At 43.7% G+C, this 24673-nt stretch overlaps 1 protein-coding gene across 3 annotated transcripts in view; it reads right to left on the reverse strand.

Annotated features, from left to right (window-relative positions):
• Window positions 1-23923, reverse strand: part of LOC137675700 (mesoderm induction early response protein 3-like) — a 32279-nt gene extending 8356 nt beyond the window's left edge. For 2 of the 3 annotated variants that reach the window (XM_068421890.1, XM_068421889.1), the window contains exons 1-9: window positions 23731-23923; window positions 22984-23008; window positions 22158-22306; window positions 13340-13474; window positions 11692-11812; window positions 9541-9626; window positions 9266-9338; window positions 2275-2426; window positions 1736-1817 (exon numbers count right to left, since the gene is read on the reverse strand). In XM_068421890.1, the coding sequence (XP_068277991.1) occupies window positions 1736-1817; window positions 2275-2426; window positions 9266-9338; window positions 9541-9626; window positions 11692-11812; window positions 13340-13474; window positions 22158-22306; window positions 22984-23008; window positions 23731-23739 (832 nt within the window). In that variant the 5' untranslated portion in view covers window positions 23740-23923. Of the gene's footprint in view, window positions 1-1735; window positions 1818-2274; window positions 2427-9265; window positions 9339-9540; window positions 9627-11691; window positions 11813-13339; window positions 13475-22157; window positions 22307-22983; window positions 23009-23513; window positions 23563-23730 lie in introns of those variants that run through there. The other variant, XM_068421891.1, reaches the window with a different exon arrangement.
• Between the last annotated feature and the right edge of the window lie 750 nt (window positions 23924-24673).

The raw sequence follows: 24673 nt of genomic DNA on the forward strand, positions 1-24673 counted from the left end.
CTTTTCTTAAACACCTCCAGGGATGGTGACTCCACCACCTCCCTGAGTAGCCCATTCCAATACCTAATAACCCTTTCTGTAAAGAAATTTTTCCTAATGTCTAACCTGAACCTCCCCTGGCACAGCTGGAGGCTATGTCCTCTAGTCCTGTTGCTAGTTGCCTGGGAGAAGAGGCCAACCCCCACCCCGCTACAACCTCCTTTCAGGTAGTTGTCGAGAGCAATAAGGTCTCCCCTCAGCCTCCTTTTCTCCAGGCTAAACAATCCCATTATATAACAAAGGAAGGATATTTCAGGCATCTTACATTCATAATGGTGATCTGTTCAGTTATCATTTAAAGCCAATGGGGAAAAAAAAAGAACTACCAACAAACACATTTCAAAACATTTCTGGAAGCAGATGCTGGATCTAAGACCTTTCTGCTCCCAGATGAAGGTGATAATCATTCCACTACAAGGCCATTTTCTTTCTTTCTCACCCCATTAATTTTGCACTCCTTACTACAGAGTTCCCAAGCTTCAAAGAGAAGAGAAGATACCCAGTAAAGTCTCACTGTTAAATTATCTTGGGAGATGGGGATTTTTAACTCATCTTGAGAATAGCAGTGAACTTCAGTGGGTAGAGTAGATCATAGCACAATGGTTACTCTAAGAGACAGGCACTAACAGTATTATCATCCTTTACCATTTTTAATGAGGGTATAAATCCCATCTGACTTGGGGTGGGGGAGTGAGTACTAGTCCTTAGGACAGAATTTGGGGCTCTGACCCACAAATGGGCAGAGGTATTTTTCAATCCCAAAACAAGAATCTAAATCCTAGAGAGGTGTAGGGTTTAGGATACAGCCCTGCAACTGATACTTCCTTACTGTTTAGCTCTACACAATCTCTTCTTGTACAAGAGCTTTCTGAAGCACTGCTCTGATATTCCTTATTGTTCCCTTCAGCTTTACCTTAGATACTTAGTTTTCACAGAGCCTAACTTGTAAACACTCAAATTTCCTTTGGATCCAGTTCTGAGAAGGGAATATCTTCCAGAATACCAATTTATACCAGGGCTCATAGTCCATTTCTGCTTTATGCAACACATATGTTAAAATACAGGACAAAGAACCATCTTTGCTAAATGATAAACACTGATTCTTATTTAAGGGAGTAATGAAGTTAGGGACAAACAAGATGGAAGCTCATTTTCCACTGTAAATTTGAGCAAACCTCTCCACGCTCTACCAAAGACCTATAGAACTATACAGTAGAACCAATTTAGGGTTGACATAGCACAATGTTAGCGCAGTGATGAAGAGAGTGGGGCTCACTTACATAGCCAGCTATGTTCTCCTGATTCTGCTATAAATGTCATCAGATTATTATTGATCATGATCTCAAAAAGGTACTGTAATGTGGGTGAGAACTGCCTAATGGGAGCAAAATCACGACTCCCCCCCCATCCTTCTCCTCAGTCTGTGCCATTCTTAAAACATCAATGGAGGAAAGAAGGGAAGAAAAGGTGTAAAAGCTGATCCTGCAACCTTTATACAAGTTGCAAACTTCTCTAGCAGAAATTTCCATCTAGCCAACAGTCAGATTATACCTAATCTGTACTAAAGACATCATGGAAAGGGATGGGCTCGTCAATCTGAATCTTACTCAAGGTTTTTCTACACAACTTTTTTTTTTTATTCCTTTTTTTTTCCTCCAAACACACATTTTCTTAAAAAGCAGGTACTCTCTCTTACCCTGAGATGCCTTTCCATTTGAGTAGTATCTCTCAATTGCTTCTTTAACATTATGGCTACTTTTGAGAAGTTCATATAGCGCCTATAAAATAGAAGTCATCTTTAGAAAGAGTCAAAGTTTGCAAATATCCAATCTAAACTTCTGAAACTAGCCTTTCAGTGAGCATATCTAATGTAAAAAAAGAGGATTTATCTTTATACAGGATGAAAATTTTAAAATAACAACCAAAAGCAAAACCACCCAAAAGTTGAGGCAAGGTTTAATTAAGCAAATGCAAAACATATGCAATTATTAGAAAAGCTGGATTTGTCAACAGTATGACAATCAGAAACATCACAAATCACAACACTGCCAACACTCAAATACTTGTAATTTTAAGCATGTGCTTAAAATTACAAATAAGATCCTGACCCCAATAACATCTAACTAAAAAAAAAAGAAATTGAATATTGCTGCCTTTATAATACAAGGCAGAGAAAGAGAACACATATTAATTACAAAGCAATGTGTCACAAATGGAACAGGATATAAAACATACTTGTTCATTGTCCCGTGTATGTAGTCCTTCAGGAATTCTGCCAATCATGTTTTCATTTCCTGTTCTTAAGGAGGTTTCAAAAAGGTATTCTTTAACTTTACTTTCTGAGATCACATCAGGTTTCCAAAGTAAATGGTCTTCATTTTCATAGGCTGTTAAAACAGAAATCCATTAATGCCAGGAGTAACATTTTTAAGGTTGTAACATAAAAAACTATTTCACAAAGAACAGGAATACAGAAGTAATCAAATCAAGCACCGTCATGCCACTTTTAATTTGCAGCTCACTTTTTTTTCCCCCCAAAAAAGCCTCAGTTAAGAGACAGACTCTGCAGAGTCTGAAGAGATTCAGGTTCCATGAGGATGAGATAAGGGACTGAACTCTTGAGACAGAGTCTTTACAGAGGAGCAGCTTGTTGACAGCTAGATGACTCAAGTTAAATTATGCATGTGTCCTGGTTTCTGTTCATCATCTTCATATAAACAAACTAGCAAAACCGATGAGTTTTATTCATCTGTTTTCAACAAATAAGCTATAGTTTACAGTAAAAGAGTGCAGGATATTACTTTAATATTTCAAATATTACATGTCAAAAAAAAAAGAGGCAGCAGCTAACTGGTCATTTTCAACTAAAATTTGCAAAAAAATTACTTAACAGAATGGAAATCTAGGACTCAATGTGGTAATTGAGTCGGCAGCAGCGGCAGCGACTGAGGTGAGTGCGGGGCGAGATCGGGCTGTACCGGGCGGGTTCTGTGCTCAGGGCCACCCGAGCAGCAGCCCTGAGTCCCGTCTGGACCTGGAAGTTCCTGGCAACGAATCAAGAGAGGAGGGGGCAGAGCCGGAGGCACTGCGGGAGATCTGAAGGGCCCCTGGGGAGCACGAGCGACCCGGACCGCGGCAGTTCGCGCAGGCAGGGCGAGCAGGGTAGGCGGGCAGGCAGGTATGGTGTCCACTCGGTGGGGCCCTAAGTCCTCTGCGAGTGCCAGAAAGGACATGGCAACCCAAACGGACCTGCCGCGGAAGCATGCGGAAGTGCAGGTGTCAGGCTGCAGGGAGTGCCAGAGCCTGGCCCTGGCACTCGAGGGTAACGGAGACCTCACCTGTGTGAGGTGCGAACAGGTCGACGACCTGATCTCCTTGGTGGCCCAACTCAAGGAGAAGGTGGAAAGGTTAAGGAGTACAAGAGCATCCCAGGAAGAGGTTGGCGGGCAGTGCTGTTCCCTGCCTGTCCTGGGGAAAACGGACGGGCCTAATGCTCCCCGGGTAGTGGAGGATCCTCTTCCTCCTCCACAAGGAGCAGGAGAAGACCTAGGGGATGGGGGGGAATGGAGGCAGGTCCCTGCTCGGGGTGGCAGGCGAATCCCATCCCGACCTTCCTCCCCTCCCCACGTCCCCCTGCAGAATAGGTATGAGGTGCTGGAGCCTAAGCGTCTTCCTGAGTGTCAGGAAGACAAAAATCTAGGTGAAAGACCTTCTACGGGGCTACGTAAACAGAAGCAACCGAGTAAGAGGGTTGCAACCAGCTCCAAAAAGGAGAAAAGAAAAGTAATTGTTATAGGCGACTCCCTGCTAAGGGGAATGGAGGGCCCCATATGCAGGCCAGACCCAACTCACAGGGAAGTCTGCTGCCTCCCTGGGGCACGGGTAAGGGATGTTGCCAGGAGGATTCCTCAACTGGTGAGGCCCTCTGACTACTACCCACTATTAGTATTCCAGGTGGGTAGGGATGAGATTGAAGAGAGAAGTCCCAGGGCTATCAAAAGGGACTTCAGGGCACTGGGGCGTTTGGTGAAGGGGGTAAGTGCGCAGGTGATATTCTCTTCAATTCCTTCAGTGTTTGGTGAAAATAGGGAAAAGACTATGAAAGTACAACAGATTAATATGTGGCTAAGAGACTGGTGCCGTAGGTGGGATTTTGGGTTTGATGACCACAGGGCGGCTTTCATGGCACCGGGCCTGCTTATGCCGGATGGGGAACAGCTGAATCAGAAGGGGAAAAGGGTTATGGCCCAGAAGTTGGCAGGGCTGGTTAAGAGGTCTTTAAACTAGGTTTGATGGGGGAGGGGGATAAGACCAGGGCAGCCACAAATGAACCTAGGGGTTCACGACAGGCCTGCGTCGGGGGCAAGGCCGCTAACCCAGCTGAAGTGTGTTTACACCAATGCACGCAGTATGGGCAACAAACAGGAAGAGCTAGAAGCCACTGTACAGCAGGAAGGTTATGATGTGGTTGCCATCACAGAAACGTGGTGGGATGACTCTCATGACTGGAGTGCAGCTATGGATGGCTATAAGCCCTTTAAGAGGGACAGGCGAAACAGGAGAGGCGGTGGGGTAGCGCTGTATGTTAGGGAGTGCTTGGACTGTGTTGAAATTGAGGAAGATGGCGAGGATGACAAGGTTGAATGTTTATGGGTGAAGATCAGGGGGAAGGTCGGCAGGGCGGACATTACGGTGGGAGTCTGTTATAGACCACCCAACCAGGATGAGAAGGCGGACGAGGCGTTTTACAAGCGGCTGTCAGAAGCCGCCCGGTCGCCGGCCATTGTACTCGTGGGCGACTTCAACTTGCCGGATGTCTGCTGGAAATACAACATGGCAGAGAGGAAGCAATCTAGGAGATTCCTCGAATGCGTGGAAGACAACTTCCTCATGCAAGCGGTAAATGAACCCACTAGAGGAGGGGCCCTGCTTGACCTGTTGTTTGTGAACAGAGAAGGACTAGTGGGAGATGTGAGGGTCGGTGGCCGTCTTGGGAATAGCGACCACGAAATGTTAAGAGTTTTCGATAGTGGGGGAAGTAAGGAGGGGCAAGAGCAGAACTTCTGCCTTAGATTTCTGCCGGGCAGACTTTAGCCTGTTTAAGACGTTGGTGGACAGAGTCCCTTGGGAGTCGGTCCTGAAGGGCAAAGGAGTCCAGGAAGGCTGGACATGCTTCAAAAGGGAATTGCTAAATATTCAGGAGCAGGCTGTCCCGGTGTGTAGGAAGACAAGCCGCCGGGGGAAAAAGACTGGCCCGGTTAAACAGAGAACTTAGGCTAGAACTTAAGGAAAAAGAGAGAGCCTACTTGCTCTGGAAGAAGAGTCGGGTAACTTGGGAGGTCTATAGGGACATGGCCAGGTCACGTAGGGAGAAGATTAGAAGGGCCAAAGCTCAATTAGAGCTTGATTTGGCTGCTACAGTCAAAGATAACAAAAAAAGCTTTTACAAATACATCAACAGCAAAAGGAGGGTCAAGGAGAGCCTCCACCACTTGCTGAATGAGGAGGGTAGTGTAGCGTCAGGGGATGAGGAAAAGGCAGAGGTGCTCAATGCCTTCTTTGCCTCGGTCTTTAATGTCAAGACCGGTTGTCCTCAGGAGACTCGGCCCCCAGAGCCTGAAGTTAGGGACGGGGGGCTGTGTGAACCTCCCATAATCCAGGAGGAGACGGTTAGTGACCTGCTGTGCCAGTTGGACACCCACAAGGCTATGGGCCCGGATGGGATTCACCCCAGAGTAATGAAGGAACTGGCAAACGAACTTGCCAAACCACTCTCTATTATCTACCGGCAGTCCTGGTTAACTGGAGAAGTTCCAGCTGACTGGAAATTAGCAAATGTAATGCCCATCTACAAGAAGGGTCGGAAGGATGATCCAGGGAACTATAGGCCTGTCAGCCTGACCTCGGTGCCAGGCAAGGTGATGGAACAGATCATCCTGAGTGCCATTACACGGCACATGCAGGACAATCGGGGCATCAGGGCCAGCCAACATGGATTCATGAAAGGCAGGTCCTGCTTGACCAACCTGGTCTCCTTCTATGACAAAGTGACCCGCTTAGTAGATGAGGGCAGGGCTGTGGATGTAGTCTATCTAGACTTCAGTAAGGCATTCGACACTGTCTCCCACAGCATCCTCCTAGACAAACTGGCTGCCCGGGGCTTGGATGGGTGGACTCTTCAATGGGTTAAAAACTGGCTGGATGGCCGAGCCTAGAGAGTGGTGGTGAATGGGGCAAAGTCCGACTGGCAGCCAGTCACTAGTGGTGTTCCCCAGGGCTCAGTTCTGGGGCCGGTGCTGTTCAATATCTTTATAGATGACCTAGACGTAGGGATTGAGTGCACCCTCAGCAAATTTGCAGATGACACCAAGCTGGGTGGGAGTGTCGATCTGCTGGAGGGTAGGAAGGCCCTACAGAGGGATCTGGACAGGTTAGATAGATGGGCCGAGACCAACTGCATGAGGTCCAACAAGAACAAGTGCCGGGTCTTACACTTTGGCCACAACAACCCCATGCAGCTCTACAGGCTGGGGGAAGAGTGGTTAGAAAGCGGCCCAGCGGAAAGAGACCTGGGGGTGCTGATCGACAGCCAGCTAAACATGAGCCAGCAGTGTGCCCAGGTGGCCAAGAAGGCCAATGGCATCCTGGCCTCTATTAGGAATAGTGTAGCCAGCCGGTCTAGGGAAGTGATCGTCCCTCTGTACTCGGCACTGGTGAGGCCGCACCTTGAGTACTGTGTCCAGTTCTGGGCCCCGCACTTCAAGAAAGATGTTGAGGTGTTGGAGCGAGTCCAGAGGAGGGCGACCAAGCTGGTGAAGGGTCTGACCTACGAGGAACGGCTAAGGGAGCTGGGGTTGTTTAGCCTGGAGAAGAGGAGGCTCCGAGGTGACCTTATTGCAGTCTACAACTACCTGAAGGGAGGTTGTAGTGAAGTGGGAGTTGGCCTCTTCTCCCAGGCAACTAGCGATAGGACAAGAGGACATAGCCTCAAGCTTCGCCAGGGGAGGCTCAGGTTGGACATTAGGAAGAATTTCTTTTCAGAAAGGGTTATTAGACATTGGAATGGGCTGCCCAGGGAGGTGGTGGAATCACCATCTCTGGATGTGTTTAAGAAAAGACTGGACATGGCACTTAGTGCCATGATCTAGTTGACAGGGTGGTGTCAGGGCAACGGTTGGACTCGATGATCCCTGAGGTCTCTTCCAACCTGGTTGATTCTGTGATTCTGTGATTTCTTTTTCTGTTCACTAACAACCAAATGCTGTTAACAACTTGTACATTCCATATTTTACAAGCAATCAGGATATATAGTCCTCCTTCACAGTATACTGAAATCATGTATGTACCTCTTAAGTAGCTTATTTGAAAGACAATATATTGGAAATATTCAAGAGTTGGCCTGAACCTTTATCTGCGCACACATTTAAATTCTAGATTAAACTATAAATCTTTTACTCTGATCAATAGATGTGATTAACATTACACATAATGCTTCATTTATTCTCTTGGCAATACAAAATTAGAGTTATTAAATTCAAACACACACAAACATAATAGCAGTTACAGCAGAAGAGATGAAGAAGATTTTAAAATCTCTCATAAAACTGCAGGAAAGAATATTAAGCTAAGGTGAGGAATAAAATTACATCTCCTTTGAAAGTTCTGTTATGGCTTAAGAACATGGAAAGCTTTCAAAAAGATGTGTTCCAAGTGTAAGGTTTATAGAAGAACAGAACTCTCTTCTAGCACAATACCGGTAGCTGGTACTACATAGCAGAAATATAAGCCCCTGTTTGCCATCACAAGCTCTTCAGGGAGTACAGAAGAGGCTTTCACAGAATCCTCCACCCATACAGCCAGGTCCAACCTCTCCAAGCACTGCTGATGCTCAGCTTCAACCTCGATTATCAACTAAGACAACCCAGCACTTCTGGATGGAATACGTGCCTGATATTCTCAAGAGTAGTTCCTCAGGCTCTCCCATCTGGGAGCTACCTCTTTGCTCTTGGCCATGCTAGTGGATAATACTCTCAACTGGTTCTCTCTAGCACCAGCTCATTCCAGAGAAAGTTGTCAGATTAACACCTTCCTGATTATCCTCTGGTTATTGGCCCTTCTCTAGTTCTCGGCAAAGGGGAAGCCAAGATGTGTAAATAGTAAAAGGATTATCCAGATAAATTCGGTTCTTACTCCTCCATTTCTTACAACCAGTAAGCATCATGCTTGAGTCTTAGAAAATAGGAAACTTCCCTAGGTCTCTTAAGCAACTCAAGAGATGTTCACTTGATAATGCTTCTTCCAGCTCCATCCATACTAAACATTATTCTTCTCTATTGCAAAGGATCATTCTTCAAAAAGCAGTTGGCAATGGTGAAAAGACTTTATATACTTCACTAGAATGATATTCCCATGAAATGTTACAGTTTGAACACAAGTAACTTACCAAAGAAAAAACAGAATGCCCTTCATTTATTAACATATCCCCCAAACTGTTCCTTAATTTCACAGCTGTTCCACCCATGAGCAAATTTCTTTCAATATTTGCTTTTTGAATTCCACAGCTATATGCGCTATACTTTTCTCATAGTGAAGCTTTCTAAAGATACCAAATGACACTATTAAATAAGTTATTTTTTCTACTCTAGCACAATTGCAGTTTTTAACCTAAATTTGCACAGAAATAACATCATACTTAAAACATCATATTTTTTAAAAGACAAGGTGTATCAGGACCTACATCATCTACTCATGCTATGGAAATTTAAAGTAGTTTATTGCTTTGTTTTTTATATCCATTTTGAAACCCACACTGTTGTGCTTGCCAAAAAACAAGCAAAGAAAAATACTGTTTTGAAGATCTTCAATGTAAACTAAGTTACATGCTCATAGCCCAGTTATGATACTCTGATGAAAACATTTCCTTCTTGACCCACAGTTTGTTGCCTCCTAATATTACTAGATACTTCAGAATTAACACTGTAATCCACCCTCCTATGTCTTCTTGAGAATCTCCTCTCAAAGTTGTAGAATCACATTTTTGAGATATAATTATATGGTTGTGTTACTTCAGTTGACTAGGGTGGTTTTGTTTGTTTTTTTTTCTTTTTAATGTCTCTCAGACTTTAACTAAGCCATTGAATTTATCTTATAAATTTAAATAACATTTTTTCCATCAACTGCTATGTATAAACATAAGATAAAAAGTAAAACAGTCAGAAAAACTTACCCTTTTCATTATCACTGTATCTGCCAAGGTAAGGTGGAATTTCAGCCTGATACTGTGAACCAACCATTATTTCCTGAAGATGTAACAAAAAAATCACAAGAGAAAGGTATTAGCTTAATATTTTGTGTATGGAAGCATTACAAATTCCATTAATGTGGCATTTTGCAGAGAATCCCAGAATGAATGTACTATTTCAGATATGTACTATAAAACAATGCATTTTTCTTAATAGTAAAGTTTTTCTTAACTTTTTTTTTAAAGATATAAGTTATTACCTTTCTCAAATCTTCAGATGAATTACCATTGTCTGCCTCTACATCTTCACCATCTGATTCCTTATCTCCATCACACGTAGTGTTTGCTTCAGACACAAAGAAGTTTGGTTTTAGCTAGGAAGAATTTTCAGTTCAAACACAGAACTACAAGATATCCTTTACTTTTGAAAGGAGCCCCTGCTTTTATTCTGGGAGACACTCATCATGAGTCTGTTGATCTACATTTCTATCAAACTAGCATGAAGTCAAAAAGCACTGGTACTTGTATATTGCAGAACTGAAACATTTATCATCACTGCAACTGAGACAATCTACTATATTTCTAACAGTCAAAAGGAAATGAAATAATTTTTCTTCATCAATTTTCTTCAATAAAGGCTTATACCTTATAGAAAAGGTATGAGAAAAACAGAAAACTTCCAGGGCTATGACTTCGCCCCAGGTTAATCACAAAGAAAGTAAAGTTGTAAGGCAAGTCTTTATTACCTACTAAAGCTTTTAATCGGAAGTTTTAATGGGCATTCAAAACATTCCTTTAAACAAGGCTGCCTCATATATAGTATATATATAGTAGATATACACAAAACAGAATAAGCTGTGGTACTGGGTTCTGAAGTAATTCTATTTTTTATTTTATCCCCAGCAGAATGGAATCTACAGTTCTGATAAGATTAAAGCTATTTTGTATTCTCAATTTTCAGTAACAACATGCTCATAAATAGGGTTGCAATTTTAGCTTCAACACATCTAAACAGAATCATCAACATCAGAGACAATATCCAAGACTGTATGGACTGAGGCTCCTCTTCTGTAATCATTACTACAATCACCAGTCTATCTTTTTGCTGTTAGAAGTAGCAGGCAAGAATCTAACATGAACAACAATATGCCTGGATAATAATATGCAATTATTTTTTCCAATTAATCCAAATTTAATAAAATAGCCCATGTGTCAGACATGTTTATCTTAAAATTGAATGTTATCTTAGAGAAATGGACAGGGATCAGAAAAAAAGATGAAACTGTCAACAGCACATAAAACTGACATTTCCTTCCCTGAAATGGCGGATATTCAATTTTAAGATGCCCAACCAAAAGTTCTAATAGAGAAAGAGTAACATTCTGATAGAAAACCATGATAGCTGAAAGCAAAGATGACTGTTTCTCAGTCCTGAGTAAGATGAGGGGCTAATAATTTTTTCCATAAAGCTGTCACACTTTCAGTGTCATATTCATTAACAGTTCACAAGGAATGTTTAAGTGCCAGCAAGGTTGGGGTTTGCTTAACTAAAAAAGGGCATTATAATTTTTAAGGTTTTTGTATCTCTCTCAATACAAATGTCTTACATTACACAATCAGCAGCATGCAAAGGGCTACAATTGCTGATGTCAGAGACAACACATCCCCTTTATCATCCCCCTTCTCTAGAGGGATGAAATCCCCCAGAAATAGCTCAAGATACTTGCCAAATTAAAACTGTGATTAAAATCCTCCACATTGCCTATTGCAGTTCATTTGTTTACTGGTGTACTAGAGTTGGAGCAATAAGGAATCTCTCGTCCAGGTTGGATAACTGAACCACTGGTTCTCGGATCTTTCCCATAATAGCTCCATGGGTAGTGAAATTTTGGTGGTCATGGGTTCATAGGCCCCATCCCATATAAAATCACTTTGGCTCATGAAGTCCTATGGAAAACTGTTGAATGTGCGAAGGGAAATAATTACAAAGAAATCACGCCCCAGTTCATATCCACAGGCTGAATGGAAGAGTCACTGGCTTAAAAGCAGCAGCAAAAATTTTAGTAGAGAAACACTAATTTAAAAGAATGGGTTACATATTCATGTCATTCAGTAACGTATTGAAAAAAATCACGGAGTGTTCCTCAACACATTAACTATTAATTATGAAAAGTTACTGTATTTGTAGAAAAAATAATTGTACTTGTGCTTTGAGCACAGTACTAAATATAGGTCTTTTAGGTAATCAATAATACCAACCAAAGACAACATTCATGTACAACATCCTGCAAAGCACTGTTTCTCAATTCCCAGTAAAGTCAGCACTACTCTGCAATTTTGATATTTTAAGCTAGGAAGCTATATATAATGCTAAGACTTTTTGAGTACTATTATAAAATTAGGTTTCTTACATCTTAATGGCCGAGGAAAGAAGTCAGTAGCCTCATGTGAAGTAACTGATGGTGTCAAATCATCAGCAGAGGACTGTGTTTCTTCATCATCACCTGACAAGAGGTCTTTAGCTATTTCTTCCTGTATCATTAAAATAAAAAAAAAAGCACAACTCAGACTAACTATTAAGTATAGACTGGTGAACATTTAGATTCAGCAAATTGTAAGTCCCATTAATTAAAATGAATTATTTTACCATAAGTAATTTTAGCAGACTGTCCTCTCAATTAAAAAGCTAGTTCACTCCTCCTAAATCTCAGAATATAACCATTCATTTCAGAGTTGAACACAGGGGTTCATTTCCCCTTTGTCTTCTATTAAAATAAATGCACAAGTAGTAACCTCTGCAAGCATCAAAACTCAGATGTTCCTCCAACTGCTTCCAATGAAAAATGCCAGTGGAAGTCTTTAGAATTCTGTCATTCTTTGCATCACAGATATACTAAAGCTTTAACAGGCTGTCACCCCTTAAACTCTGGGGAAAAATAAAACCAAAACAGCCAGGCACTTTTGTAGACTTTTACTGAGAAGAGTTACAGATAACAGACAACCCGTTATCTTCCCAAATCACACAAAAAATTGATGTTTCTGTAGGTTAAAAAAAAAAAAAAAAAAAAAAAGGAAGAAAAAGAAAGAAAAAGCACACTTCCTCCAGTAGCAGACATGTTTGAACACCTCTGTATAGAGATCAGGGAGGAAAAGAACTGTATTAGACAACAAGCCAACTGCATTTCTGTAGCCTCAACGCAATCGTGACTCCTAATGAGAATCGGATGTGCAGAGCCATCATTATACCCTACTTTCTGTGGAGTTTATTATTTCATACTTACTACCTACAGATTTTATAATACAAACTACTAGCTGATATGTGCCTTATAGCCAAAAATCAGATTAAAGTCTCAGAATTCAAAGTTAGCCTGCGAATCACAAAAAATGAAGTTTCATGTTTTTATATTCAACAATGCAACACATATAGTCATTGCACATGAAACAATCTCTCTCTCTCACCCTTTGAAGTTGAGACCTTTCCATATTATATACATTTGAAAGAAGCATTCCAAAGCATTCAGGGGTGCATTTTCAAGTTATCCACAAAGGTTTGAAACATGACATGTATGCTGGAAGCCAGAATTATTATTTCTGGACATTGCATACATTAAAATAAAATACAGATCTTTTCAGAAAAATCCCACTTCTATTTAAAAAAAAAAAAAAAAAAAAGGAAATCTATTTAAAGTTCTCTGGATATGTTTTAGAAGAACTATTAACTTATTCATTTCTCATTTGTAGTAATATAGTGCCAATAAAGTTGCTATGCATGTGTAAGTGTGATAATTATAATTAGATTCAGATCCTCAATATCCTCAAAAAAGAATGAATCCAGAGTAGAATCACAGAATCATTTAGGTTGGAAAAGACCTTTAAGATCGAGTCCAACCATAAACCTAACACTGCCAAGTCCACCACCAGTACAGTAACTCTTAATTGTATATTGAAATTGACAAAGATATGTATTTTGTAACATCAAGTGATAGTGAAATATAATTTAAGGTCACCTGGATTTCTGCTTTTAAACCATAATACAGGGGGAAAATAGTTCTGACTTACTTTATCTAGAGTCATATCTGGAAGTTCATCTGTCAGTTCACTTGGAGAGCTATCTGCACTGGAACCGGCCATAACTGGAATCGCGGGTTCATAGCCATAGAATGCCAGTAAGTCTTCCAATGGCATGTTTCCTTCCTAATATAATAAGATTTACAAACATTTCAACATATTGCCAAATACTTGTAAACAGTTCAGGCCTAAAAGGATAAGACATATTTTGAAAAACAAAAGTAAAAAACAAACAAAAAAGCTTAACGGAAAGCAGGAATCTTGATTAAAGATCTAAAATATTTTCAGGCACAGGACTGAATTCATAACCATGTCTCTTAGCATATAATCAAGTCCCATCAAGCTACTGAAGAAAACCATTTACTGGATGAAACCAGAGTAATTATTAAAAATTTGCTCCTTATCTGATTCATACTGTAGAACATGATTTGCCTATATTTCTTCAAGACAGAAGATATACTACAAAAACTAACAATTCCCCTACAAGAAAGAAATGCAGAAAAACTTGAAGACTTTAGTCTTATATAGTTACAGCTGCAAGTGTGCAAAACACCACAAAAGTAAACCAATATAGCAACTTTTTATCCCTCCTTTCCATCTCCTGCACAATATATTTTATAATGACTGTTAAGAAGGTGTCATGGTTTAACCCCGGACAGCAACTAAGCACCACACAGCCACTTGCTCACTCCCCTCTGGTGGGATGGAGGGGAGAATCGGAAGGGTAAAACTGAGAAAGACACTCGTGGGTTGAGATAAAAACAGTTTAATAATTAAAAAGAGATAATAAAAAAAATTTGTAAGGAAAAGAGGGGGGAAAAAAAACCCCACAACAAACCAAAACAGAGAGAGAAAATTAAAACCCTAGACAGACAAGTGATGCAAAACAAAACAATTGCTCACCACCAACCAATCGATACCCAGCCAGTCCCAGAGCAGCAGCCCCCCCATCAACCTCCCCTTCAGCTTTTATTGCTGAGCATGATGTCAGATGATATGGAATATCCCTTTGGTCAGTTGGGGTCAGCTGTCCCAGCTGTGTCCCCTCCCAACTTCTTGTGCACCTCCAACCTACTCACTGGTGGAGCAGTGTGAGAAGCAAAAAAGGCCTTGACATTGTGGAAGCACTGCTCAGCAGTAACTAAAACATCAGTGTGTTATCAACACTATTTTCAGCACAAATCCAAAAAATATCCCCATACTAGCTACTATGAAAAAAATTAACTATCCCAGTCAAAACCAGTACATTCTCCAACCCTTATTCCATACCATTTACGTCATGTTCAGGTCCCACCCTATCGCAATACATCCTCATTAACCACCCCTTCCCCCCGTAAAATGTCTGTAAAAGGTCCATAAATATCTATTAAACGTTCATCGAGTTAATTTGGTCCGTGACTTTGGGCTTTATCTGTTATGGTATTCACTCAGGACAGGAGAGGTGGTATGTTGCGTGGAGTTACTGGGCACCAAAGTCAGCTCAAGTTGGGTCACTGCTGCACTCGGGCTGCTTCTTGTGAGATTCGTCCTTCATTGGTTCAGGTGGTTTCTGCTGTAATACTTCCTATAACATGCAACTCAAATAATGGGTTACAACAATTTAAAGGTATATCCATTACAATATCCATGCCGGTCCCTTTCGACTAGGCTATAAAGTTTTAACATTGCAGTGAATTCCTCCTCTTGCCTCTAGCTTGGCTAGCAGCAAGAGGTTCCTGCTATAATACCTTTGACATATGGCAGCCACAGCGGTGGCGACATACAGCATCATGTAACGCTGCCATCATACAACTCAAATAATGGATTATTTTCACCAGGGATTAAATCACCTTGAGGTACACATTGGACTTCCCCATCACCCACCAAGCGCACCCAGGTCTTTGAGCAAAAACAATCCCACAAATAGGTTTGCCCTTTCCTGATGAAGGAATAACCCAGACTGTTTTTTTTCCCCAGCCAGTTCCTTACATGTACTACGGGGACCTGATCTCCTTCCACAGTGTGCAGGGGTTTTGATTGGGCAGGGCCAGGTCAACTGGCAGATCCTCTAGTGTTAACTAGCCAAGTGGCTTCTGCTAAATGTGTATCCCAATGCTTGAATGTCCCACCACCCATTGCTCTCAGTGTAGTCTTTAAACAGTCCATTGCATCATTAATTTTTCCCCGGAGGCTGGTGCATGATAGGGGATGTGATACACCCAGTCAGTGCCATGCTCCTTGGCCCAGGTGTTTATGAGGTTGTTTCAGAAATGAGTCCCGTTGTCTGGTTCAATTCTTTCAGGGGTGCCAGGTTGCCATAAAACTTGCTTTCCAAGGCCCAAGATAGTATTCCAAGCAGTGGCATGGGTCACAGGGTATGTTTCCAACCATCTAGTAGTCGCTTCCACCATTGTAAGCACATGGTGTTTGCCATGGCAGGTTCGTGGCAGTGTGATATAATCAATCTGCCAGACTTCCCCATACTGATATTTCAGCCATCGTCCTTTATACCAAAAAGGCTTTAGCCACTTGGCTTGTTTGATTATGGCACATGTTTTACATTCATGGATAACCTGCGCAATGGCATCAATAGTCAAGTCCACCCCTCGATCACAAGCCCATCTGTATGTTGCATCCCTTCCTAAATGTCCTGATGTGTCATGGGCCCATCAAGCTATAAAATAGTTCACCCTTATGTTCCTAGTCCAGACCTACCTGAGCCACTTCAATTCTAGCAGCCTGGTCCACCTGCTCATTGTTTCGATGTTCTTCAGTGGCACAACTCTTGGGTATGCGAGCATCTACGTGACGTCCTTTTACAACCAGGTTCTCCACCCAAGCAGCAATATCTTGCCACAATTCAACAGCCCAGATGGGTTTACCTCTGCGCTGCCAGTTGGTCTGCTTCCATTGCTGTAGGCACCCCCACAGAGCATTTGCCACCATCCAGGAGTCAGTATAAAGTACTGGCCATTTTTCTTGTTCAGCAATATCTAAAGCCAGCTGGATGGCTTTCACTTCTGCAAACTGTCTCAATTCACCTTTTCCTTTAGCCGCTTCTGCAACTTGTCATGTAGGACTCCATACAGCAGCTTTCCACCTCTAATGTTTTCCTACAATATGACAGGATCCATCTGTAAACAGGGCATATTGCTTTTCATTTCCTGGTAATTTGTTATACAGAGGGGTCTCTTCAGCACAAGTCACCTCCTCTGGCGACACTCCGAAATTTCGACCAGTTCATGATCGCTTCCAGTATTCCTGGGCGGTGGGGGTTTCCCAGTCGAGCCCATTGTGTTATCAGTGCAACCCACTTACTCCATGTAGCATCAGTTGCATCATCTGTGGAGGGGACCCTCCCTTTGAACATCCAGCCCAGCACAGGCAATCGAGGTGCCAAAAGGAGCTGTGCTTCAGTACCAACTATTTCTGAAGTGGCTCCAATTCCTTCATATGCTGCTAATATTTCTTTTTCAGTTGGGGTGTAATGGGCTTCAGATCCTCTATATCCCTGGCTCCAAGACCCTAGAGGTCAACCTCAAGTCTCCCCTGGTGCTTTCTGACAGAGGGTCCAGGTGGGGCCGTTATCCCTGGCTGAGGTGTAAAGCACATTTTTCACATCTTGTCCTGTCTGGACTGGCCCAAGTGCTACTGCACAAACTGTCTCCCATTTAATTTCTTCAAAGGCTTGCTGCTGCTCAGGGCTCCATTCAAAGTCATTCTTCTTCCGGGTCACTCGATAGAGAGGGCTTACGATCAGACTATAACCTGGAATACGCGTTCTCCAAAAACCCACAACGCCTAAGGAAGCTTGTGTTTCTTTTTTGTCAGTTGGTGGAGACATAGCTGTTATTTTACCGATCACATCCATTGGGATATGACAATGCCCATCTTGCCATTTTATTCCTAAAAACTATTTCCTGTGCAGGTCCTTTGACCTTACTTTGTTTTATGGCAAAACCAGCTTTCAAAAGAATCTAGATTATTCTTCTCCCCTTCTCAAACACTTCCTCTGCTGCCCCAATGATGTCATCAATATACTGCAGCTGTTCAGTAGCTTCACCTTGTTCCAGCACAGTCTGTATCAATCCATGACAAATGGTAGGGCTGTGTTTCCACCCCTGGGGCAGTCGATTCCTAGTGTACTGGATCCCCCTCCACATGAAAGCAAACTGTGGCCTGTACTCTGCTGCCAAAGGGATTGAGAAAGACATGTTACTGATATCAATTGTTGCATACCATTTGGTGGCCTTTGACTCCAGTTCATATTGGAATTCTAGCATGTCTGGTATGGCAGCACCCAGCAGCAACGTGACTTTGTTCAGGCCTTGATAGTCCACTGTTAGACTCCATTCTCCATTAGATTTTTGCACTGGCCATATGGGACCATTAAAGGGTGAATGAGTCTTACTCATTACTCCTTGACTCTCCAATCGCCAGATCAACTTATGGATGGGAACCAGGGACTCTCGATTGGTGTGATATTGTTGCTGGTGCACTGTCATGGTAGCAATTGGCACCTGCTGTTCTTTAACCCGCAGCAACCCCACAACAGAAGGATCCTCTGAGAGACCAGGCAAGCTAGACAGCTGCTTAATCTTCTCCGTACTCAAGGCAGCTATGCCAAAAGCCCACCAGTACCCTTTTGGGTCCTTGAAATACCCTCTCCTGAGGTAGTCTATGCCAAGGATACATGGACCCTCCAGACCAGTCACAATAGGATGCTTTTGCCACTCGTTCCCAGTTAGGCTTACCTCAGCCTCCAACACAGACAGTTCCTGGGATCCTCCTGTCACTCCAGAAATACAGACTGATTCTGCCCCTTTGTAATCTAATGGTATTAGAGTACACTGTGCACCAGTGTCCACTGGAGCTTTATACTCCTGTGGGGCTGATGTGCCAGGCCATCAAACCCACAGAGTCCAGTAAACCCAGTTGTCCCTTTCCTCTGCCTGGCCAAAGGCAGGGCCCCTCCATTCCTGGTCAGAGTCTTCATTACTTGATTTCTGTAACTGCAAACCAGAAGTCCCTTCATCAGGGTCAAAAGTACAATCGGCCCTTCTACTCTGCCCAACAGATACTGGAGCAGTAATTGTCCTGGATGGATGCTTTTTGGCTGCTGTTTTTCCTTGCAGTTCCTGTACCAGAGCTTCTAGTCTCCAGGTAGGTTAACCATCCCACTTCCTCATGTCCTGCCCCGGTCATGCAGAAAGAACCACAGGGTTGCACATGGTGTGCGCCACCGGTACCCTCTCCCTTGAACAGAAAAAGGCTGACTCTTAATAGCTGAGACCTTGGTTGGAGTGCATGAGGAAGACCTATCTTTCTTGGATTGCTGGGACAATTTTTGGGTCAGTTTCTCCACAGCCGAGACGCAGGCCCATAGGGAAGAAGTGAGATTATCTTCATATTCTCGAAGTTGGCTGGCCAATCCATCCATAGTTGGTGCCTCTGTGTCTGTCCAGCTCATTATCACCAGGGTGTTGGCATATGACGTCAGTCCATTTCGTATAAACTTTCGCCACATGGACCACGTGCACTGGATTTCATCTGGGTCTTTGGATACCTGGCTGTCATCCAGGTTGTTACAGATCACCTCCACCACCAATGGATGTCCATTTGCTTTGGGAATTTGCAAGTTCTTCCTTGAAGGGATACCTGTCCTTCACACTCGACAGGAATCACCACCAAAGACTGAGGACTCCTGCCCTTTTTCCAATCCCTTTGTCAACAGCCTTATCCCTAGCAAGGGATCACAACTGCCAGGCTTCCTTACCCTCTAATTCCTGACTATTGGCCCCAATATCCCAGCATCGGAGTAACCAGCTGAGAATTTGCTTGCCTCGTTGACTGCTAAAATCTTTTCATATATCTCACAGCTCACTTAGGGATAGGGATTGGGTGGTTTCTGTCTCATTTATGATTTCAGTCCCTTCCTCCTCCTGTTCTTGTGACTGCTCTGCTGCAGAACAGGCTGCCTCTTCTGATTCTCTCTCCTGCTCCCGCTTAGGGGAAGCTTCTTCACCTCTTACTAAACGAGTTGACTTCTGCTTCCATTGTTTCTTTTTAGTTATAGAGGTGACTGATATAGCTGAAGGCTGGGTCTCTGGTTTAGCCATAGTGTATGTTGGTATGTTTTCAGATCCAGAGACCCTCTCTTCTCCTCGAGGGTGCTGAACAGTATTGAGGAGTGTTTGGTAGGTGCAGGCCAGGCCCCAGCACAGTGCAATAAGTTGTGCCTCTTTGGAATAACCAGGGCTTCCCCCTCCCCCCCAAAATTCTATCACTTCATCAGGACACTGCACTTGTTCGGGAGTGAAGTTCCAGACCATCAAAGGTGAGAAGCTTTCTAGATACCTGCCCATATTCTCCCACATGCCTTGCCACCCATAACCACACTGCCACGGGGCCTGGGTCATATTCCTAAATTGCTTGTTAACCTTAGAAAAAGCCAAAATGACATTCCCAAGAAATACCAATAGAAGTATTTTGACTACCCAAGGATGTTCAAGATACTGAAGAATTATTGTAATGAGGGAGAAAATATCACGGAAGAAGGCGGTGAAGGTACCATTCTGTATTTCCTCCACAAAAAACCTCTCAGAGGAAGTAGTATAATTGTTAATTGTCTCCATGCAATGGTACCTGAAGTAAGTAATGGCTTCAGTACAGAGCCCGAATACCAGATGAAGCTCAAGGCCAGTGCTTTAATAATAAATCTCCCAGGCAAAACATCACTAAGCACTACAGAGCACAGCAAACTGTAAAAGCCAAAACTAATCTTTAACATGTACAGCAAAAAAAGGAGCATGGTACAGATCACATAAACTAATATTGAGAACAGATAAATCAATATTGTGACCAGCAACTGTTAACAGATATAAATCCCTTCTAATGCGCTCTGGTCAATCTGTCGTTATCTCAAACCCTTTGTGCCCCATGTTGGGCATCAAAAAGGACTGTTGTGGCTTAACCCTGGCCAGCAACTAAACACCACACAGCCGCTCGCTCACTCCTCCCCCCCTCCTGGTGGGATGGGGGGGAGAATCGGAAGGGTAAAAGTGAGAAAGAAACTTGTGGGTTGAGATAAAAACAGTTTAATAATTTAAAAGAAATAATAATTTTTAAAAAATTGTAAGAGAGAGGAAAAAAAAAGAGAGAGAGGAAGTAAACCCCAATAAAGACAAGCGATGCAAATGAAAACAATTGCTCACCACCAACCGATGCCCAGCCAGTCCCCAAGCAGCAGGGCAGTGTGAGAAGCAGAAAAGGCCTTGACACTGTGGAAGCACTGCTCAGCAGTAACTAAAACATCAGTGTGTTATCAACACTATTTTCAGCACAAATCCAAAGCATAGCCCCATACAAGCTACTATGAAGAAATTTAACTCTATCCCAGACAAAACCAGTACATAAGGTAATAGGAGAAAGATAGCTAATGATACAGAAGCAAAAATCAAGAGAAAGGCTTGGTTTATAACTTGTTTTTTCCAACAGCTTTTGATCAAATGATTTTACTAAATATCATCATACTTGCACCCTAACACAATGAATAAAACAACAAACCGTGGAGATTTTTCTTTAGTTACCAGATTCAAGTCATCAAAGAACTAGAAACATTTTCCAATATTTATACCTTTAAAAGTTATATTACCTTTAAAAATTTCTTGTTGAACTCATACACTGATTAAATTACTTGTTTTCTTTAGAACTAAGGTCTTAGTCCTGCAAATACTTTTCACAATGGGTAAATGTAAACTCACGTCCAAGTCTTTCCAGGACTGGGACATAAAGTAATAAAGTGTTTAAGATGAGTGGCTCTCAGTTCTTTCTCCTTCTATTATAGGAGCAATAAGATCATTTTGTGGAGTAACAACTCCATTTTAACCACCAGACTTGGCAAGCTGCTTCGGTATTATAATTGCAAGTTCATAATCAGAAAAAATGTAATTGTAAAGGTAGCAGGACAAAAAATCAAAACAGGAGTATAAACACTGTCAACTCTACATTTAGAAAATTTGGTTTTACATGGACTACAAAAACACAGCCTCATATTTAATGCTAAAAATTACACTTTCCTGGAACTCTGTTGACCAAAATCTGCAGTTATGCTGAGTGGTGTAAGTGGGTCACTGAATGGTAATGCAAGCAGCATCAGTTTGTGGATGTTCAGCATTCAACAGGCGTTTAAAACAGGTGATGCACTGCCACAAATGAACAAGAGGTGTAAATAGGGAAAACATGTAATTAGAGAGTGTAAAAAGAAATAGGAAAAGCCAAGGAGCACGCTGTTCATTTTGTACACCCACCAAATGCCAAACTGATGAAATTGAGACACAGAACTACAATTTATGTAGCAAATGAATGTGATCCATCATGTCTAAAACAGGACTGTGTTTCCAGATAGGAAAAACAAAATCTGACCAACAGAATGAAACACAGCTAGCTGTCACTTAATAGTATGCAAAATGTACAATTTCAACTTATTTCCAATTTATAAAACTTAGAAGTGATAAGTGATATTAGATGATAGGACTCTAAAACCTGCTTCAGTAATTTCTCTTCCAAAGCGAAAAGATTACTAAACGAAAAAGAAGCAGCTGAACTTAACATAACACTAATAACTTTGAGAAGCCAAGTTCAGCCTTTTTGTGAGAATGCACTGGTATATCCTAACCAAACCTGATTTTCTTTTTTTAAAACAAACTGCAAAGGGAATTTTGCAGGAAACTGCATTATACAATACAAACTAAAGAACAGGTTGAGCGTTCTTTTCACTAAAAAAGGTACAACACATATGGACATTTAGGAGAGAGCAAGTCACTCTTACCTTTTCTAAATCTTCAATTTCAGAGCTGAAATTTTTGTTTTCTTCCATCATTTCCTCCTCCTCTTCAAGAGTTCGCTCATCATCATAATCATGTACCAGCATTTCAGCAGAAGGGTCGAAGTCATGATCCTCAGATGATAAAGAGCCAACTATCAAAAAAACCTAATTTGAGTAATTTTTTTCTATACCAACATATGAAATTACATTACAGAAAAAAAAATAAGGTTGCATGAATTTTTACATACATGGTCAGAACTCTCAATGGAATAACTGGAACAAATTCCTAACTACCTGACAAATTCAGCTATTTTAGCTGGCCTTCCCTTTTTATACTTGTAAGCAATAGGTGCAGTAGTTTTCTCTCTTGCAGTATAGAGTACTTGGGAGAAATATCTAAACTACTGAAACAGTTTCAAAGTACAACCCCAAATTAATATTTTACTGAATAAAAGATTGTTCAAAATATCCTCAAAATCATCATTAAGGTATAAAGTCCACATCACAAGATTTCAGATGCTGCAATTATAGACAACAGCAACAAGAGAAGCGGTCTCTCTCCAGGCTACATGGCTTTACTAAGATGATGACTTAAAAGTGCTACAAAACTTTGTTTTCCAAGCAGCCAATTACTAACTGCGACTAGAGTTAAAGGAAGAACTCCACAGCGCACATCTTCTCTTAAAAATCAGGCGGGCGGTTAGTTACATGAACGTGAAGCGTTAGAAAGCTACGAGGGAACAGGGGGTAACTTTGGGAAGGAGCAGGAAGGAGAGCAGCATGCGGGCAGCAGGCTAGGTGCCGGGGCAGGAGGTGGGCGAGGACGAACCTGGGCTCGAACTCCCAAAGGAAGCCTGCAGGGAGAGGAGAGAGCGAGGTGAGACGCGGGCTCCCTCCAGCCCAGCAGCAGGTAGTGGGTTTCCATTTCACGTCCCCCACCCCCGGAGCTGCCCCCTTCCCGCCGCCCCGCGCTCCCCACCGGCCTCGCCCCCGGCCTGCTCGCCCCTCTATCCCGTTCACCCTCTCCTATCAGTCCTTCCCTCGCTCCCTCCCCGCCTGCCGCTCTCCTTTTCTCCTCCCCTGGCAGAAGCCCCCCAGGAGCCGCGCCCGGCCCGGCGCTCCCGCTCCCTCTGGCCCCAGCGGGCCATGACAGAGGCAGGCAGCGGCGGAAGGAGCCGGACCAGCCGCCTCTTCCCCGCTCCCAGCCCAGGGCTTGCTCCTCCCGCCGAGCGTTTCTCCATCGCCCGCGCTGCGGCGGCACCGCCGCCGGCCCGTCCCGCGCGCCCCGGGGCCCGGTGCGGCGGCCGCGCCCCCCTCCGCGCCCGGCTGCGGCTGGTCGGCCGCCCGCGGGCTGCGAACCTGGCGCCCGCGCTGCGCGGCACCCGCCGTGCGGCCTAGTCGCGCAGGCTCCCACTGTCCCAGCACTGCCGGCCGCCTCACCGGCCACCCCGCACCACCGAGCCGCCCCGGAAGCGCCTTACAGGGATGGCGAGGCGGGCGCGGGGGGCCTGCCGGCGGCAGGGCCCCGCGGGGAGCCGGCCGAACCCCAACGCCCCAGCCCACTTTCCCCGCTCACCTCCGCCATATTGAGACGATCGGTCTGAGCAACAGCACTGCGCCGAGTGCCCGGATGGGGCCGCTAAGCCAATGGCAGCCGCCGAGCTCTAGCCGGAGCCGGCCAGGGAGAGAGCGGAGGGGCCGGCGGGACCGAGCCGGGGCGGAGGAGGCAGTCAGGACCCCACCTCCAGCGGCGCCGCGGCCTCCCGGCCCTGCCCCGCCCGGAGAGGGCGCTAAGCGTCCGCCGTGGAGCCCAGGCCTGAGGGGCGCGGCCCCGCCCACCGCCCTCTCCCCACCCGGGGAAGCCTTGGCCAACAGAGGCTGCCCGTCCCGGGGCGAGGCGAGCGGAAGTCGCTGGGACCCTTGCTGTGCTGCCTCAGGGGCCCTGAGGCCGGCTGGAGCCCAAGTAACTCGGACACCCCCCGGCTTCGGTGCCACACCGCGCCCATCTGGATCAGCTTGTCTGTGACTGCCACGACTTGCAGTCCTGTCCCGGGGCCGGGAATACTGTGTGGAAATGTTACCCCACGACCGAGTGGTACCCGGTTGTGTGACCTGCTCTTCGCTCCATATTTAGCCCCTTCCTAGGTGCTGGTGTGGAGGAGGGCTAGGAGTTATGCTAACACCTTACATCCTAAGTGTCTGAAGCAGGAAACAAAATGTCAAAGCCTTCAAACCTTGCTGTTGTTGATAGCCTGCTGTGGGTTAAACAGAGAAAGTGAAATTTACTTTGCAGTGGATATTGTATCTAAAAGTTGAAGCGTTTTATGTACAAAGTAATATCTATTCCAATTTTTTAGTGGTATTTTTTGTGCTGGTACACAGAAAGTGGGAATCTGGCTGTTTTCAGCTTGATCCCAGGGTATAAAGACTCATGCTTTTAACTTTGGAATTACACGTTTCTGCTTCTGGCCAAAGTAGCATCTGCCATACTTGCTATATCAAATATTGATCTGCTGGAG

The sequence above is a fragment of the Nyctibius grandis genome, chromosome W (genome assembly GCF_013368605.1).
Source record: "Nyctibius grandis isolate bNycGra1 chromosome W, bNycGra1.pri, whole genome shotgun sequence".
Classification (NCBI taxonomy): domain Eukaryota; kingdom Metazoa; phylum Chordata; class Aves; order Nyctibiiformes; family Nyctibiidae; genus Nyctibius; species Nyctibius grandis.